Here is a 20,410-nt window from a genome sequence, read left to right as displayed (position 1 = left end):
TACGGGTCGCTAGTTAATATCCATTTCCCCCTCAAAAAACATGAGGGACTAAGAAGCAAAAAATGATAGGTATTGTAAAAAAAATAAGAAATGTAATTTAAATTTAAATCCTTGGTGGCAGTGACTCAGGGGTAGAGTGGCCACTTGGCAACCGGAAGTTTCCCAGTTCGATCCTGGGCTCCCCCAGAGTTACTGTTGAAGTGTCCTTGAGCAAGATGCTGAACCCCTTATTGCCCTAATGAGCAGGTTGGTGCCTTGCGTGGTTTCCTCCGCCATTGGTGTATGAATGTGTGTGTGAATGGGTGAATGTAATGCACAATCTCTGTAAAGTGCATTGGATAAAGGTGCTATATAAAAGCAACATTTACCATAATGCTCACAATAAAATGGTACCATTTCTGTCTACTCACTCTGTGTCTCAGAGGAGGGTTGTGGACAGTCCAGAAACCCGCCTACCAGTGACCTCATCATTAGGCACGTTTTTCTTTTCAAACAACATTTCACTTTTTCATTTTGATTTGTATTAACGTGAGAACAATGGCTTCCAATATACCATGTTAACTTTCCAGGAACAGAAAGCCTGCAGTTTCTATTAGCTTGGATTTGACTTTGATGATGTCACTGGTAGGCGAGTTTCTGAACTGTCCATAGCCCTCCTCTGAGTCACAGAGTGAGTAGACAGAGATGGTGCCATCTTATAATGAGCATTGGACCAAGTAAATGAAGACAGGTTGAAAATGGGTGAAGTCGTCCTTTAACTCTTTGCCGTCCGAAATAGAATGGTTGTTGGTAGATTAGCCGTGAAATTTCTATTATTATATTATGATCTGAACCGCATTCATTTTACCAGACATCCAGCTCTATATCACGTGGTCTTCATCCCCCATTACCATACCGCGATCCCCCGTTGTATACTCACCCCAGTTCCCAGTGAAAAACTCAATCTGCATTGGCTTAGAGTGGGAGATTCGGCAGACGCATCATGTCCCCGTGCGTTTCGCGTGCGCGATCCGTTCACGTAAATGTCCCCTCAAATAATCCATGTGTGACTCAAGAGTAGAACTGAAAAGTTTCGCTAGAATAGCCCCCAGCACGGCTGCAGTAGAAGCACTCGTGTACAGACAGTAACCGAATGGGGGAAGGTGCCTTGGAGAAGGAAAGGGCCATGACATCACTTCTGCTTCATGTCAGACCAGCCATGAGCTATCGATGCACGAGTGGTGACTAGGGAAGGTTAGACGATCGCCGATTTTCGGATGAAAATCATTTATTTCTGTAAATACGGGAAAGTACGGGAAAAGACGAGCGGCTGAGACCCCCCCCCCCCCCTAGGAAGTCCGATATAGTACGGTTTTAATATTAAGGGGCCCCCCGTGGCTTGGAAAGTGTTAACATAAACATGCACTGAAAATGAACGAGGCCATCCATTTGACCTCTTGGGACGCCAACGCTTTCAAGACTTTCAAGTGGAAAAGAGCACTGGTTCTCCAGAAAGGTTTGTGAGAAGAAGCCGTTTTCGATGTGAAAACAATAGATAGCACACAGACAGACCTGATAGCAGCATGCATCTGTGGAGCTTCACCGGGACACGCAGGCATCTTAACGGCCCGTTATCTTTTTAATGACTTCCAACTCCGTCACGGAGCCCCTCTGTTTCACTGCAGTAGCACAGCCCTGTCTGTTGTAACGTTATAACAACAGGTCGAGATGGACGCTCGGGCTCCGGCTAGAGTTAAACTTTAACATGGTACACTACACACACACACACACACACACACACACACACACACACACACACACACACACACACACACACACAGCTGAAGAATGTGAGTTGGCTACTTTGTGTGTGTGCGTGTGCGTGTGCGTGTGTGTGTGTGTGTGCGCGCGCGCATGTGTAATACCATTATTGGATACCCCTCTGCTCTAATTCTAGGGATCATGTTGCACCTGGGCCTGCTTGCTGTGTAAACACACATGTGCGCACGGGTCGGCTGCACACACACACACACACACACACACACACACACACACACACACACACACACACACACACACACACACACACACACACACACACACACACACCATGCACCAGCGCTGCCGCCCACCTACCTGCCCCCCCCCCCCCCCCCCCCCCCAAGAGAAGAAAGGAGAACAGGGAGGTAGGCAGAGGGGAAGGAGGGAGGCAGATAACAGATCAGAGGGAGGGTTGAATTCCCCCCGGGAGGCAGCAGCAGCAGCAGCAGAGCAGGCAGATCAACACACACCTTCCAGTACAAAGACACCATAGCACCCACAGAGCACACAGGGAGCCTTTGACTCTGGAATATAACTCTTATCTGCATGATGCACCAGTGTGTCTTCTGGTTCTTCCTCTAAAACACTGCAACATGGTGGGGCTTTCATCCACTGCCGTGGAAGGTAAGAACCACCGAAAGGGGAACTTTTGTGGCGCATTTGTCGCATTGTGACGTGTTTTGATCTTGTAGATCAGTGTTTCTCAAAGTTTTACATTTCAAGGTCTCCCCTTAACTCTGACAGTGTACACATGGAACCAAATGGACCCGTTAGGGTCCATTTGGTTCCATCTGTATACTGTTAGAGTTACAGACTTGTATGGGTCAATTTAGACCCCGATAAAGGAACCCACCAAGTCCCTGGAATCCACTTTGAGAATCAATGTTGTTAAGATCACCTATTTTGGGTGCACGGCACTGGTGTGCAACGCAGTATAAATCAGGCTTTAACACTCCGATATCAGATATGTAGCTGTGTCAAAGGGCATCGTAAAACACAATGTAAAAGTTGAAAGAAATGTGGAGCCTAAAGGTTTGTAAAGTTAAACTTAAATGCAACTGCACATTGATATCTCTGTTTGTAAAGATGGGCGGATTACCTGTGAGGATTTCTACGTCAACTGTATTGCCACATCACACGTTTACACCAGGAGTGGGTGAAGTTAGATTGTGCAAGATTCCCACAAATTTATTCCCATAAAATAAATGTAAAGGCACAAGTATGGAACTCTGATGGATCTGATGTAAATATACAGTGTTCTTCAAAAATAGTATCAAAAATAAATTAAATCAGTCGGATCCATAAAGTGTGTGACAGTATTCTACAGTACTTTGTGCAACATATATCAACAAATATCAGGTGTACATAGAATGTGTGAGGATGTACAGTATCTACAGTAAAAAGTGTGTAACAGGTCAAATTTGTACCAAAATGGTTGCAAAACGGTGCATGTGAAGACATTATCGTCTCTGTCGGGTGGAAACCTCATATGTCCAAAACTGTTATTTTTCAAGATTCAAAAACCGCAAAAGATGTAGCAGATCTACAAGCTCGAGATTTTGGATCTGCCAATTTTGATACTTTTGTGTGACGCTGATTAAGTGGGGCATTCGTTTACAGGAAAAAAATCAAACCTCGGTTCGAAGTGGAGCGGTGAATCTGAGCAGCTATACCCTGTCTGTGTGTGTGTGTGTGTGTGTGTGTGTGTGTGCCTGCACAACAGCTCCCCTCCTTTAACTTGTGTGGCCACTCAAGGTATTGCCAGGCTACAGACATACTGTAGCCAGCCAGCCAGCCACATAGCCACCCACGGACATACCTGTCTATTGGGAGCGCTTTCACCGCTCCAAAAAACACAAAGTTAGACTATGGAGATAAGAGGTCACGATATCAAGTATGGGTGTGCCTGTTCAGCCTGGCTGTAGAAACTGTCCCTAATTCTGTTTGGCATTTTTGTCTGCCTGATGGCAGAAGCTGCTTCTGTTTGGGTGTCTGTGGAATGTGTTATTCTTTTTGGGTGCCGTTATCGCATCACGCCATATCTTGCTGAATTAAGAGCAAGTAAGCAGTGTGACGTTGTTGGTGGAAAGCACCTGACTGGCATGCAAACACAAGTGTCACATTGATTCAGTCATTGTTGCAACTCGCTGTGGTTCTGTGTGGGAGAGTCTGTGCGGAGGAGCGGCGAGTGCTGAGCTGTCAACTGAGGTCGCAGAAGCTTTTCAGAGGTTGAGGTTTTGCCATTGTAAAGGGTTTACGTGTGTCTGAGTAATGTATGTGTGTTACTCTGTCAACTCGGCATGAAACGAGAGGAGAAAAGCAATGCGTCTAATTGGGGACTCGTTATTCTACATCAGCGTTTGCTAGACATGTTAGCACAGGTGCTTAATGTACTGACATTATTCATTCTCTCCCTCCCACCGTCTCTCTCTCTCTTACACACACACACACACACACACACACACACACACACACACACACACACACACACACACACACACACACACACACCTACAGTCTTTCTTTCACAGAAGTGCTTTCCAATGCTCGCTTGTTTTTAAAAACTTGAGCTTCCACAGTTAAACAAACTCCTTAAGTCCTTAGAGTGGACCCACACGCGCGCATGCACACACACACACACACACACACACACACACACACACACACACACACACACACACACACACACACACACACACACACACACACGCTTGCTGCTTTGCCTTGTCCTGCAGTTTTAACAAGGTGAGGAATGCGTCTTGGTTCTTTACTGCAATTGTCAGTCATGTGTGAGAAGGTAAACATTGAGTGTGTGTATTCAGCTCTGAATGTGCAGCACATTCCTGCTGGCACTTCGGCTTTGAAATGTTGATGAAGACGCAGTTTGTTATAGTTGTGAATCCCACAATGTTCTGTTCTCATTTCAACACTCCCCTGCAAAGTCTGGGATGCGTTTTCAAGTAAAACATCCTTACTGTGGGTATTTCCCCCCAACAAAATAAATTCTAGCTTCACATTAAACCACCGCTTGAATCCCAGCTTCCCTCTTCTGGGGTGAACCTTCTGAGAAAATAGCAGATCTACAAGCTCACAGCACGTTCGCAGAGCAACAGGTTGTGAGCTTGTTAATCGTCTCTTTTCAACTAAGGGATTTGACCCTGGTCAACTAAATTTGAGTTTACTTAAGTCTTGACAAGTTAAGTGCTTAAAACTAAACAAAGGTTCAAATATGAAAAATGTCACACCAAGTCAGCATTATTAGAGATGCGTGTGTGTGTGCGTGCGTGAGCCGTGCGTGCTTGTGGTTTTGTTTTATTTGGCCTGAAGTCATGCACAACACACACACACACACACACACACACACACACACACACACACACACACACACACACACACACACACACACACACACACACACACACACACACACACACACACTCCCCCCACAGGTGCAGCAGAGATTTGAGGGATCTCAGTGCTTCAGATGTGAGATGCAGTGCAGCTCTACTGTGCTGTATGTGTAATATGGTGTTGATTAGAAGAGAAGGTCATGCTGGTCTTAACGCCTCACGCAGCCAAAGCAGTGGTGGGAAAAGCACTAATTTCTGTAAAAGTATCAATACTGCAATGTTGAAATACTCTGTTACAAGTAAAAGTCCGGAAATTTACTTGAGTAAAAGTACAAAATGCAGAATGTCCTATATTTCACTTTTCAAATGTATAGAAATCTTTTGAAAATTGCAGATCGACAAGCTCTCAAGGCGTCGCGATGCGACGCCTTGTGAGCTTGTAGATCGGCAATTCTCAAATGCCCGAAATGTATAGTATATATAGGATCAAAGTGGTTAATATATATGTTTTGTAATAATAATCAAAAAGTTATCAAATCGAGTACTTAAGTAAATGTACTTAGTTACTTTACACCACTGCTGGCGGGGAGATGCTTGTGGCAGATTCATGTCAACCAACATGTCCCTAGTTTCTTCCCCCCCCTTCCTCCTCAGGGTGAATCCGGGGATCTATAACAACACATTAAAACAGGCGTGTTGGGTTCCCGCCTGAGCCCAGTTCCTCATGCCAGCTTCAGAGATGTGGGAGCTTGATTTCATTACAATGGAAGGAAAGTGTGTCTCGGTAAAAAACAAGACATGCTTGCTAGTCAGCCGTGCGTAGACACAAACACACCTACTGTATGATAGCCTAGGTCCCACTGAATGAATCCGTCTTGGCTGTTGACTCTGGGTGACCTTGGCAGGACATTGTTTAACCCAGAGGAAGACACACCTCAGGAAAATATGTCTTCATGAGTGGGATCAGTTCTCTCTATCTTTTCTTAGTCCCTCCTTCCCTCCATCCATCTCTATCTCTCTCTCTTTCTTTCGCTCTCTCTCTCTCTCTCCCTGTCTCTTTCTCCTCCCTTTCTTTCCCTACTCCCTTTCTCTCTTTCCATCCCTCCCTCTCTCTTTGCCCCCTTCCCTCTAGTTCTCTTACTTTCGCTCTCTGAACTTACCCCCCTCCCTCCCCCATCTCTTCCTCATCTCTCTCGCTCTCTCGCTCTCTCCCTGTCTCTTTCTTTCTCTCTCCCTCCCTCCTACCCTGTCTCTCTCTCTTTCTGTCTCACACTACCTCATTGTGGGTGTATCAGCACTAGTGACAAAGACCAGATACTATCAGGAATCTCTGCTTGTCACGGGTGATTATATATAATATTACTATACCTGTTTAGCTGCGAAGGGGCTGCCGCTGAAATGGGCACGCAGCCAGGCACGCACACACACATTCAAAATTATTACAGAGAGGCCTCCCAAGACCTTTGACACACCTCAATAAATTGTGTGTGCGTGTGTTCGTGCCCGTGTGTGTGTACGTGCGTGCAAGTGGCTAGACAGTATGTGTGTGTGTGTGTGTGTGTGTGTGTGTGTGTGTGTGTGTGTGTGTGTGTGTGTGTGTGTGTGTGTGTGTGTGTGTGTGTGTGTGTGTGTGTGTGTGTGTGTGTGTGTGTGTGTGTGTGTGTGTGTGTGTGTGTGTCCGGTGGCTGACCTCAGTAGGAAGCATGGCTCGGTGAACCTTTAATGTTGAGTGACCGTGAAACTGGGACAAGGGGAAGGAGAGAGGAGGAGGAGGAGGGAGGTCCTCTGTGCCAGTGGTGACTTGAGTATGTTGGCAGCTCTCCTGTAGGATGACACTGCTCTGTCCATGGAGATGGGAAATGTGATACCAGCGGATAGAAAGACATGAAGAAGAATAGAAGACTGTAGGGCAGGGGTCTTCAACACAGAGTCCGGGACCCCTAGGGGGACCTCAGAGTGACTACAGGGGGTCCTCCAAATCTTTGTGTGATAGAAACTTATTTTTCTCCTTTTTTTTTTACAATAACCACTTGAACCCTAGTGTCCATATTCTGAGAACTTTGGCCAAAAATAGCAGATCTACAAGCTCACAAAGGCTCTGGCTGCGAGGCGTTGTGAGCTTGTAGATCGGCTATTTTCCACCAAGAGGTTTTGTGTAGAGGGGGAAAAAGAGCAGACTAAGTACAGAGTGAAAGGTCAAGTTTATTAAGTATTGACAGTTCAAGTGGTTAAATATCTGAAAACACAAATTGACATGAATCCAAAATACATTGATGATTGTGCTATCAAACAATGAAACGGTTGTGGGGGTCCCTGCTTCATTTTTCTCTCAAATAAGGGGTCCTTGGCCTGAAAACGTTGAAGACCCCTGCCCTAGGCTTAAGTGTCACACCGGGCACGATAGAGATAACTATAACGATGTTTCGGCGATCATAAAAATTATGTGTTGGGGTTGGGGGGTTGGGGTTCAAGTGGTTAACCACTTAAACCTGCAATAAGGCGTCAGAGATCTGTTAATTTCAGAGAATGTTCTTCCCAGAACAGGAATGCTAGGCTTAAGTCCCTTAACACCAGTTTAAAACATTGTAAACATGGATTAAACGTAACCTAAATATAATTTAAGCCTGGATTTAATCTAGACTTATATTGCACGTCAAACAGGGATTCAGTTTAATCAGGTTGTATTCAAACCATAATCAGGGATTCATTCTAAACCGTGACTAAGATTTAGCTAAGAGGCCTGTGCAAGTGTGCATACCTAAGGTGTATAGAAACTCTGAGGCAAATTCCTTGCAGGAATAATAGCCTAGCGGGACAGGCTTAAACCATTCAAGTTTTATGAAGATGATGAATTTGATAATTGGTATAATTTGAAGATGGGATCAAACAGTCAGATCTAACAGTGAGAGGAATTCTGCTGTTCAGCTACTGTGGTAGCTCTGAGACTTTATGCAAGTGAGATAAGGTGAGATAAGATAATACTTTTATTCATTATGTGAGGGAAATTCCGTCACCAGAGTCAGCCCAGCAGTTAAGGGGCCTTTTATATGGAGACGCTGCCGGTCTCATTTTGGATTTGTTACCAAAAAGACATCGTGTTTACACCTCGTATTGGCTCGTTTTGTCTGTGTTTACACGACAAGTTGACAACGCATGAATTCATGCCAAATGTGTCATGTTCCCGGCCTACATATACTGTGTATTTGCCCTTCAACTATAAAATCTATATTGTTTTTAATGAGACGTGCATTATAATTAGGCTACGCTCCCAAATTCATATTAGCGTCTCGCAGCCAATCTACTGAAGTTGAAAATCATGGAGGTTTTTTAGCGAGGTGAAACGCCCACAAAATCCACCTGGAAGATGCAGGTTGGAACATCATTTATATGGAGCATGTTTCACATTATCTGCAGGGATGGGCGACATAGCCTAAGATACAGTTACAGAGCAAAAGAAAGTACTATAGATACAATGGGTAAAGACTTCACACACAAAAGAAACACCATCAATAATGAACACTAGTACTCCACAGTGTACCACAGTGTACACCCTCCTCATCAAAGCTTGCATTATGCTGGAGAAAATAAATAATGAGAATGCGCACGTCAGATTGTGTCCTTAGAGCAATGAACTGAACTTCTGAGCTAATTAGACTATTGAGCGAGCGGAGTGACCATCGTGTGGGTTTGAATATTTTATTTGACAGAAATGCAAAACAGCACGAGTACAGTCAAAACACTTCAAGTCTAAAAGGATTGTAGCAAAAAAGGTCCTTGCGGTCAGAGATCAAAGGGTGGCGCTTGGGGAAAGGTCATGGGGTCATGTCTTAAAATGGTGTGTGTTCATCCCCCGAGGAATGAAATCCAACCTGTAGTTTTTGAGATGTGGTGTTTGGGATCAAAGGGTGGTGAATGGACTGGGAGGGCCACGCTGTTTGCACGCGGGCTAAAAAGAGACCAAGAAGGAGATGGAGAGTGGGAAGAAAATAAATGTGAGCTGGGGTTGATGTCATTAACGATGGGGTTTTGGATGAGTTACTCAGATGATGGAGGACCCCCCCCCCCCCCCCCCCCCCCCCCCACACACACACACACACACACACACACACACACACACATGCACACGCACACATACACGCACCATCAGCAGGTCCAGGATGGGGTTCTCATGCCTCGCGGGTGTCCGGCAGGCGCTGAGAGAGCCAGACGGTTTATTTAAAGTCTGTTCTCCAAACAGGGAGTGGTCCAGTCCCTCCTCTCCCATCAACATATGATGTGAATCATGTATTCCTATAACCTGCTGACTCCACAAAGTGTTACAGAGCCAAAGGACCCTGTGTGTGTGTGTCAGGGGCGTCAATTGGGTATGGCAGGGGTATACAGCTGCCATACCCTGGGTCCAGGGGGGAAAATAAAAGTTACTTTTAAATATAAATACATGAATGTCTCTTTGTCTATCTGTGCTGGTTATTATGTTGTTAAATTACAGTAAAATAACTACAAATGCAAGATTTTACAAAATGGTCACTTTAACAAAGTATTATAATTATATTCTCCACACTTGTATTCTCCCCATCTTGACAAAATGATATATTCCCAGGTTCCGCAGGTCAGCTGCACAGGTGCAATGCATTATTGTTAATTGTGGCACGTTTACTAACATGCCAAGTTTAGCTGCACTTGAACAACCGTTCCAGGCTCAGCTGCCATATCCAGCCCAAGAAACCATAGAAACGGGGGAGCAAAAGAACATGTACTTCTCAAAATAAATGAATCATGCCTGTTGATAAGGTATGGCAACATGACTGGTGTCTTGAACGCGCGCCTTCGTGCGCGTTCAAGACACCAGTCATGTTGCCATACCTTAGCTTTTTCTGAACTGACGCCACTGGTGGGTGGGTGGGGGTGTGTGTGTGTGTGTGTGTGTGCGTGTGTGCGTGTGTGCGTGTGTGTGTGTGTGCTCTTTTGTGAATGTGGGTAGCTCGTCTCTCTCTTTGTCTCCATGCAGCTGCTCATGCATTGTTCTGTGTCGGCGTTTGCTTTGGTACGGTCCAGGTCTCCAGAGCAGCAACATCTGCTGTTAGATAAAGATCAGGTCCCTGTGAATTGAACCCTGTATGCTGGTGTATTTTGGCCCCTCTGCTTTGAGCTCTGTAATAAAGTGGCCCTTCAGTCTTCACTGTCAGAACCGCATTCTTCTGCCAACATCCTTGAACTCGGTGCCGAATGCAGGGGAGTTCCAATTACTGTTGTAGCACTGAAAATGACAGTTGATTGATCTCTGGTGTGGTGCCCGTGTGCCTGCATGCAAACTCCACTATGCCCATACCTGTATGTCCATTTTGATCAGTTTTACCATTTATACCCTGTCCCTGTACATAACTACTATATGTCCGTTCTACTGTGATAGATTTTATACATTATATATATTCATTTCCAATCAGTCCAAATGCAGGTGGCCAGGTTAGTCTTCAGGTCTTTAAGTCTATTTATGCTGTTTTTACAAGGCCTGTTCTTGTTGCTGTGGTGACATTGTTTAGTCTGGGAAGGTGATGGAGTGAGGAAGAAGAAGGGAGAGAGGCATGGTGTTAGGGTGACATATGAACATACCTGTGAAACAAACAAAGCCACGGAGAACAAAAGAGGGACCTCATCTTTCATCGGATTTGTTTATTTTGGTCACGTTGACCTGTGCCCTATCTGTCCGTTTTATCCTGACCATTGCCCCTCTTCTGTGTGTGTGTGTGTGTGTGTGTGTGTGTGTGTGTGTGTGTGTGTGTGTGTGTGTGTGTGTGTGTGTGTGTGTGTGTGTGTGTGTGTGTGTGTGTGTGTGTGTGTGTGTGTGTGTGTGTGTGTGTGTGTGTGTGTAGCGATGGAGGTGTTGGTCAGCGAGCTGGGTGTCCTTCTGAAGCTGTTGGACCAGGAGAACCTGAGCTCCTCCACCCAGGAGAAGAAGACCTGTGTGCGCAACCTCCTCCAACAGATACAACCGTCAGGTCAGAGAGACTGCTGTAGTGTATAGCACATTTCATGAAGCTTAAATCCTTGAGTTGCATGTCTGTTGTCTCAGGATGGAAAGAGGTGTGCAGACCGGTGTGCTTCTGCTACAAATAACTTTTTTGACACCGTCAACCAGTCGACACCAAATTGGTCAACATATAAATGTATTAATTAAAATAAGTGTTGGCTGGTACCTAACTAGTCCCCCCAGGAATCTGCAGAGAAAAAGAAAGTATTGATTCCGCAGAGAACAATCCTGATTCTGCGGAGAATAATTCTTAAATCCACGGCTTCACCGGCTTGATAGTTATGAGCGCACCTCATGGCGTGCTCTGCTGGCGCACAAGACGCAAGTTGGCACCTTGACAGAGTGCAGTTCTAGTTTCAGATTGTCATCATAGCTTGCATGTCTCCCCTTTCTGTCCCAAGACTCTTCCGTTAAGAAATTATACATTATTTTGTGTCTTGTGTGAACAAGTCATGTGTTCTAATGTCTATTTGTCTGTCTGTGTGTTCTAGGAACCGATTACATTTACATGAACTCATCAGTGTATAGAAACGGCACCAGCTTCGTCGAATCCCTCTTCGAGACATTCGGTGAGTTTTGTCGCAGCACCGTGGGTTTCGGTACACACACGTCCCCTCTGTACACCGCTTGAACTCTGAAACTGAGTGGACCCTGTGCTGTGTTTTTGACATAATAGACTGTGACCTGGGGGAGTTGAAAGATGCCTCAGAGGACCTGAAACAGGACCCACAGACCAAAGACACAGCCACTTCAAAACAGGTAAGTGTCCCAAATCTCTTGGGTAAATACTGCTGCATCGCTTATATAACCCTTGAATCTCTATTCTGGGGTGGACAGGAAATAGCCGATGTTCAAGCTCACAGCACATCGCAACGCGACAAGTTGTGCTAGTTTCTGTTAAGACATTTGATCTAGCGGGGAGGGAAAAAGAGCATACAGAGCAAACTCGGGTCAAGTTTACTAAGTATAAGGGTTTAAGTGGTGAACGTTTCGCTCTGGGTGAATGTCATCCATATGCTCTCTGTTGTGGAGGAGGTGTGAGGTGTGTGGCTATAAGACGGATGGGAGCTTTGACAGAAGTCTCCGGAGTGAGGCTCGCTGTCCAGCTGCGAGCCCCCGTTACTGTTACAAGGTCGTCCATCTTTCTGTCTCTCCCCGTCTGTACGACATGTCACTCTCCCTTTGAGACCACCGACGGCTCCCTGCACAGCTATTAACGTACACCCCTTAATTACTGTGATATGAGAGAGAGAGGCCGATGGATAGAGAGAGAGGGAGAGAGAGCCGCACTCCTTTCACAGGGTATTTCCACCCAAACACCTACTGTGAACTGTGATTTTTCGCTCTGCTGTAATGGGATCCTTCCTAGAGCTCTCCGAGGCCATCTGTCTAAGGCCTCGACTACGTTTAATAAAAGCTATGACCTTAGTTAAAAAATACATCATAATTCTATACACACTTAAAACAGATTTATAAAGACTTTCTTGTACTCCTCATAAGTGTGTGTATTAGGTAGTCCAGAGTGTTGATACAACATTTGGAAATAAGTCAAGGACTGTTGCTTGTGTTTTATTTTTTATTTTATTTTATTTTTATCCAACCCATTTTGAGGCCCCCCCTAGCCCCCGAAGCTTACCCGAACCCAACCGCCAATGCGCGCGTCAACCCACATCACTGTGGGTCCGACTTTGTTTTCCTCAACAATTAATTTGCAGCAACAATTACTGATTGACACAGATTTCCTCGATCATTCTGTGACAGCAGGAACTCTTTTGAAAAACAGTTGAATTTGTTTTGAACTTCTTTGAAAGTACGTATGATTTCTTTGAAAATATTTTGAAACAAAAGATAAAGGGGTATTTTCCCATAACAAATTGTCTGCGACCCACATATGGGTCCCAACCCACTGTTTGAAACAGTACATCCACACTGCTGATGTTAGACCAGCAGGGGATCCTAACCGTGTCACCATCCAGATTGGACCTTTCTCCGTCTCAGAGGGGAAAATGAGAGGTTTGGTGCAGTAAGATGACTGTGTTTACGTGTCTCTGTCTCCAGGGCTGTGCAGAGTCTGCGGACCCCCCAGCGGAGGACCCCCCAGCAGTACACTCTGCTGACTCCCCTCCCCCTCTGCCCACCACCCCTCCACCCGAGGATTACTATGAGGAGGCGGTGCCCCTCAGCCCTGGCAAGCTCCCCGAGTACATCATCAACCGAGGTCAGTCACCTCCCACCACCAGTGGTGGGAAAAGGCCTCAAATTCTTTAAGTAAAAGTATCACTAGGCCTACTGCAATGCAGATATACTCTGTTACAAGTAAATGTCCGTAATTCTAAATTTACTTGAGTAAAAGTACAATGGTATTGGTATCAAAAATATACTTCAAGTACCAAGAGTAGAAAGTACTCTTATGCAGAATGCCCCTTTTAAAGTTTTCTAATGTATAACAATCTTTTGAAAATAGCAGCTCTACAAGCTCACAATGCGTCGCGATTGCGACGCATTGTGAGCTTGTAGATCGGGTATTTTCAAATGGCCGAAATGTATGTAGGGCTGAAGTGGTTAATGTATATTTTGTGATAATCAAAATCTAGTAACTAGTGACTTAGGTTTTCAAAACATTGTAGTGGAGTAAAAGTACAATATTTGCCTCTAACATGTAGTGTAAAAGTACTGAAAATTGGAAATACTCAAGTAAACCGTAAAATTGTACTCAAGTACAGTACTTACCTAAATGTAGTTAGTTACTTTACACCACTGCCCTCAACCCTACAACCTACACAGTGTCCTCTTCCGTAATCGTGGTATCAATTTTAGCACTTATAAACTGTAGTCTGGGGAATTTCCATATTTCGCTACTTTTAGCACTTGATCCTGTGCACTTTGATCATTTCAAATGTTGTCTCATGTAGCACTTTGCCAAAACGTAGTTAAAAAATAAATAAAGTGCTCGTTAGTTTAATTACAGGATGACAGAACACAAGGTCTAATTAGAGGTTGTTTTCATGTGTTCATCTCCAGGCAGCTCCAGCCCTCCCAACTCCATCGAGGACTGCTACGAGGACGCTGAGAGCAACTACCCTCCCACCTGTATCGGCTCCCGACGCAAAAACTCTTGTAAGAACTCCATTACCCACAAACCCAACATACTGGTTTATTTGACAGTTGCTGTAAGTCGTATATCCACATTACTGTACAACCACGGACACACACACACACACACACACACACACACACACACACACACACACACACACACACACACACACACACACACACACACCAACCACTGCTCGAAACGAAACCTTTAATTTCCCTCTTTCCCAGACAACGATTCGGATGCGCTGAGCAGCTCCTACGAGTCGTACGAGGAGGATGAGGAAGAGCGAAACCCGAGGGCCAACCTCACCCACCAGTGGCCCTCAGAGGAGAGCTCCATGGGCCCGGCCAGAGACTGCCACATCTGTGCCTTTCTGCTGCGCAAGAAACGCTTCGGCCAGTGGGCCAAACAGCTCATCGTCATTCGAGACGACAGACTACAGGTGAGAGGTGTTTTACACGCACTCACGCACAGTGCAGGTCACTATTGTATTTGAGAAAATGCACTTCCAGGATATAAAATATATTTTGGTGCAGTTTGAAGCCAATACAATATTTTTTTTGGGGGGGGATACGATCAGCACTGTTTCGCAAATAGTGGGTTTGGGACCCATGTTTGGGTCACGGACACATTTTCATTTAGTTTTTTATATTTTGTTTTAAATTGTAATTTTTTCCAAAGATTTTCCCAAAACATTTCCAAAAAAACTACATTTTCCATGTATTAAAAAAAAATTCATTGATATTTCATGACTAAATAAAAGAAAAATAGAAGAAATTCCATAAATTAGAAAACAAGTGTCTAAGAAGTAGCGTTGTGAGCTTGTAGATTGGCTGTTTTCACTTGTTTGAGGTCCCGGGCAAATTCTCCTTTGGGTCTTGAGCTAAAAGGTGTGGGAACCACATTGCCATCATGCACCATTTCCATCAACCTGTCTCATGTGTGGTGTCCCTTGCAGTGCTACAAGAGTTCCAAGGACCAGTCTCCGTACGTGGACCTGCCGCTGCCCCAGTGCACCGTGGTCTACGCCCCCAAGGACAGCAAGCGGAAGCGCCATGAGCTCCGCTTCACCTTGCCCAACGGAGACGTGATGGTTCTGGCCGTGCAGAGCAAGGAGCAGGCCCACAGGTGGCTCAGGGTGAGGCTCTCACACCTTTTTACATACAATGTACCCGGTACTGAAACCACAATCTGCACTCTTATAAACAAAGGTTCTGTATGGACTCTAAACTGGTTAAAGCTACTGTACATAAGAATTTTATTTTATCATAGGGTGGTATGTAGGGTGCTTGTAAATAATAAACTGATATTCAAACCTTTTTTTAAGTTCCATAATTGTATTTGTTCCACCATTTCTTTGTGTCAGTACCCTGTCTGTCAATATCTGTAACGCATTTGTTACCGAGTTGGAGAAGTCAGGGGTAGTTATTGTATTGTGTTGTTTTGTTTTTGGAGTCTACACTGGCCAGATCACAGACCATATGGGGATGATCTTGACGTCATTACCAGGACATCATATGGACTTTTTTGTTTGACACGATTATTGTTATTGTTTGTAATGTTAGTTGAAATATGAGCATATACGGTTATATTCTGGGACATATCTGACTAGTTATGATATTTATCTGGCCTCGATCGGACCCTCTCTGATTAATCAGAGGGCGTCCGTTTTTGTGGGCAAGATTTATGTTGGTTGAAATCAGGTGATATTCTTGGCCAGATCTGACTAGACATGGTTTGACTTTATCTGGACCCAATGGAGACGTCCAGGTCCTGACCGCACTTGCTGGGTATTCTCTGATTAGAATCAAGACAAGAAGGAAGGAAGCTGTTGTCTTTGTTACAACAAGTGACACCTGTGTCATGTGCCACAGGTGGTGCGGGAGGTGAGCGGCCAAGGAAGAGGACCTGAAGAATCTTCATCTCCCAACATTCCCAGGAAAACAGAGCTTGACAAGGTAGTTGTGAGTAGTAGTGTGTTCTTCCTGTAATCAGAATGACCTGCTGTCTAACATACTGTACTGTACTGTACTGTACTGTCTGAATGTATGTTCTTATTGTGTGAATGTACATTAATGTTACTCCTATAAAATGTAGCATTAATCAGATGCACTTATGCAGAGTGCTTTCCAAATGCAACATGAAAGCAGGTGCTACAGTATGAACCCTAGCCTAGAAGACAACCAACAACAGGCTGTTGAATAATTACTGCTAAAGAAAAACCCAAGTATGTTAAATTGTGCAAATGAAATTCAAACATCCTTCTTTTTAACCACGGTAGGGTGTTTAGCCATCATTGACTCAATTATTGACGTAAGTGTGGTAACATTTTAATGACTATGGAGGAAATCTAAATCTAAAAATGAATTCATTAATGGACAAATTGTGTTTATATATAATTATGTATGACATATGGCTGAAGCCGAATGATCGTTAAAGAGTTTAATGTTGGGTTGTCCCAGACCATCTGCCAAGCCAACTTCCTTGTGTGAACCTTCGCAAGAGAGCATGTCTGACTCTGAGTGAAGTGATTTTTGTGGATGTTTGCGTCTGCCTAATACCTCCAAAGCTGACATCAGGGAAAGTAAATTGTAGATGCCAATTACGTTAATATTCTCGAAACAACTGTTTGGTGTGACACGGTGTGAAGTTGCGTTTGTATCTGCCTTTGAAAGCAAAGTGTAGAATGGATGAGTAATTTACTGTAAAAACAGACAATGACAGGGCTGCTGTGGTAGACAGTTAGTCAGTGCTGCAAAGGGAAACATCCGACATCTCCTGATTAGAGCTTTTCAGGCAGACCAATGAGAGCTTTTCACCCAGGCGGAGCTGTAAATTACACAGGACCAGTCATAAATACCAGGGCAGAGGGATAACGCTGCCAATAGAAGAGGATGACTTTTAGTTTATGTTTATTATGGGGTGTCTTAGGTTTATGTGCTCCGCTGGATTTGTGTGAGAGAAAGTAAGGGAGTGTTTGAATGAAAGAAGGAAAGAGAGAATGAAAGAGAAAGAAAAAAAAACTGAAAAGAAAAATGAAGAAAGAAAAATAGATGAAAAGCAATTAAAAGAAAGACACTGTTATTTCCTCACCATAATGACTTTGGAGTTTCAGCTCTTAATTGCTCTTAATTGCTCTTGTGGATCCAGACAGACAGACAGACAGACAGACAGACATACTGCTATCTGACTGAGGTGCCGGCTACACAGAGCTGGATATTTCTGAAGCTAGACATTTTTTTAATGCGTTTGGGGCTTGCAGCCACACGAAGCTGGATATTTCGGCTGCGAAGCTGGATATATTTGAAACCGGATAAATAAGTGGAGAGATTGAAAAATATCCGATTCACTGGATCCATGTAGACAGAACTCTCGGATATCTCTGAAGAATTTACTGTGTGTGTGCTTGTTTGACCTAGATATCTTTGTCGTGTGGACCTAGATATTTTTCTATGTGGATATTTGAAAAACCGGGACATATGAAATATCCAGCTCCGTGTGGATCTAGATATTTTTCTATGTGGATAACTGAAAAACCGGGATATATGAAATATCCAGCTCCGTGTAGCCTATGCCTGACTGACTGACTGACTGACTGACTGACTGACTGACTGACTGACTGACTGACTGCCTCACTGACTGTGTGCTATAGGAAGAAATATCCTCACAACGTTGAGGAAAATCTTGGAAAGTGATGACATTTAGCCTGGTCCTCACTGTCCAACTGGATGTTTTAGGTTTTTTTTTATGTTGGGCTAGCGGTTGGGGTTAAGGGGTACTTTATTATGGCCTCAGGAAAATGTGTCCTCTGCTGGGGTTCAAACGTTGGACCTTCTTGCTGTGAGGCAACAGTGTTAATTCTCTGAACATGCTGTGGTTAATCACTTGTGCCCCATATTATACTTTGTTATATGACAAATAGCGAAAATGGCCCATCTACAAGCTCATAACACATTGCATATGGCACATTGTGAGCTTGTAGATCTGCTATATTCTATATTGTACTAATACATTTGTGTGTGTGTGTGTGTGTGTGTGTGTGTGTGTGTGTGTGTGTGTGTGTGTGTGTGTGTGTGTGTGTGTGTGTGTGTGTGTGTGTGTGTGTGTGTGTGTGTGTGTGTGTGTGTGTGTGTGTGTGTGTGTGTGTGTGTGTGTGTGTGTGTGTGTGTGTGTGCTCTTCCTTCAGAGGTTGTCAGGGGAGAAGAACGCGTCAGACTCTGACAGCATGGGTGTCTGTCCAGGAGACACCTGCAAAGAGAACGGTGAGACAGACAGCCTGTGAACATAAACCTCAATTCATCTCCTCAGCTTCAAATGTATCATACAGTAATCACTTTACTTTCCTATGTTGACTTCATCATATTCCTGACAGTTCACCTTCCTTCAGAAGCACAGTGAAGTCATGACTCAACAAATATACAGACGTTCACAGTAGGGCATTCGCCAAATATTCGAATATCAAAGTCACTATTCGACGTTGTTCACCGAAGTCGAATATTAGCTTATTTTTTTTTTTTTTTTTTTTTTTGTCCCCGGTGGATGAATTTGTTAATACCAGGGGTTCTCAAACCTTTTTAGGCTGTGACCCCCCAAATAAACATATTTGAACTGGGGACCACCACCCTGACAAGCACTTGGAATTGTTGGTATTACATTTAATGTGACTCGGTTCCGCAGATAAATATATTGTGAAAATAGCCGATCTACATGAGTTGTGAGCATGTAGATCTGCTATTTTCACAATGTTCGCCTCTTGTTTACTTAATATTTGCCAGTTTGGCCAGTCCTGTCGAATATTCGACTATTCGAATACTTTGAGGTCGAATAATTCGAATACTAAAAATCACTATTCGTGAATGCCCTAGTTCACAGGTCACAGACGACCTTGGAAGAACCGTTCAAATGAGCGTTGTGTTATTCTTCCAGGTAAGGTGAAGCGAGGGCCTTTTGCGGCAGGCCGTAAAATCACACGCATCATCAGCTTCTCCAAGAAGAAGACCCCTCGACCCGGTGACCCCCGAACCACCTTCAAAGACCCTCGACAAGGTGGGACCCTGCTTTGCTCTCTGTGTGTTGTTCACCTGTCTCAGCCCCTCACTGTTACTGAAGTGTGTGTGTGTGTGTGTGTTTGTGTGTGTGTGTGTGTGTGTGTGTGTGTGTGTGTGTGTGTGTGTGTGTGTGTGTGTGTGTGTGTGTGTGTGTGTGTGTGTGTGTGTGTGTGTGTGTGTGTGTGTGTGTGTGTGTGTGTGTGTGTGTGTGTGTAAAACAGGATTTTACATTTCTATTTTTTTAATAGATTTATAAATGTGACTCTGTGGAAGCAAATGTATGCCATAATTTAAGTGAAATGGCAAAATCGAAAATTCAATTGAAATAAGAGAAATGCTTTTAAATTAACACATCTTTTGAGGCAAAAATGTACTGGCTTTGTACACTTGTTCAATAGACCCGATCCTGGAACTGATTCTTGATTGTGAATTTGACTGTGATTGTTGTGAAATGTATTCAGATTCATATTTACTAAATATAACCCCTCTCTCCGCGGAAATCCCGTTTTGCCGACGTAGCGTTAAGGCGAAGTGTACTAACATGGGCAAATGTACGAACGGGGGTCTCCTACCGTACTGATAGGGCGACATGCAAATTTCCATTCACGCTTTTCTGCCGTGCCGATAAGGCAACAAGCAAATTTCCATTCATTTCCGTGCACCCCCCGAAGTTCACACCTCGACAACCTCTCTCCATGGTGTAGGCTCTCTGCTGGTGCTGGTGAACCAGGTGTGGCGTGAGCAGTGGTGCTGTCTGTGGGGCAGCGCTCTCCACTTCCACCAGGAGAAGGGAGACCCTCGGACCACCCTGCCGTCCCTCCCGCTCCACGGCTGTGAGGTGGTGCCGGGCCTGGGGCCCAAACACCCCTTGGCTTTCCGCATCATGCGGGCAACCACAGAGGTGGCTGCACTGGAGGTAGGCTGCATGCAACACCAATGCAATTTCGCCCTGGGTCTAGTACTGCTAACCAGCTCAGTGACCTTGTGGTTAGAGTGTCCGTCCGCCCTGAGCTTGGGAGGTTGGGGTTCGATCCCCGGCTGCCCCGGCCGGGTCATACCAAAGACTCGGTGCCTCCCTGCTTGG

At 44.6% G+C, this 20,410-nt stretch overlaps 1 protein-coding gene across 3 annotated transcripts in view; it reads left to right on the top strand.

Moving 5' to 3' along the window:
* Window positions 1–20,410, top strand: part of afap1l1a (actin filament associated protein 1-like 1a) — a gene marked incomplete at its 5' end in the record, with an annotated part of 55,460 nt that overhangs the window by 21,452 nt on the left and 13,598 nt on the right. For 2 of the 3 annotated variants that reach the window (XM_080746015.1, XM_080746013.1), the window contains 12 exons: window positions 2,394–2,424; window positions 11,021–11,146; window positions 11,670–11,747; window positions 11,855–11,937; window positions 13,237–13,396; window positions 14,200–14,295; window positions 14,506–14,720; window positions 15,237–15,416; window positions 16,153–16,236; window positions 18,465–18,540; window positions 19,205–19,324; window positions 20,031–20,242. In XM_080746015.1, coding sequence (XP_080602141.1) covers window positions 2,394–2,424; window positions 11,021–11,146; window positions 11,670–11,747; window positions 11,855–11,937; window positions 13,237–13,396; window positions 14,200–14,295; window positions 14,506–14,720; window positions 15,237–15,416; window positions 16,153–16,236; window positions 18,465–18,540; window positions 19,205–19,324; window positions 20,031–20,242 — 1,461 coding nt within the window. Of the gene's footprint in view, window positions 1–2,393; window positions 2,425–11,020; window positions 11,147–11,669; window positions 11,748–11,854; window positions 11,938–13,236; window positions 13,397–14,199; window positions 14,296–14,505; window positions 14,721–15,236; window positions 15,417–16,152; window positions 16,237–18,464; window positions 18,541–19,204; window positions 19,325–20,030; window positions 20,243–20,410 lie in introns of those variants that run through there. The other variant, XM_080746014.1, reaches the window with a different exon arrangement.

This window comes from Nannobrachium achirus (assembly GCF_963921795.1).
Source record: "Nannobrachium achirus genome assembly, chromosome: 17".
Lineage (NCBI taxonomy): Eukaryota > Metazoa > Chordata > Actinopteri > Myctophiformes > Myctophidae > Nannobrachium > Nannobrachium achirus.
The sequence above is the reverse complement of the archived record's forward strand: the minus strand, read 5'-3'. Positions and strand labels throughout refer to the sequence as shown.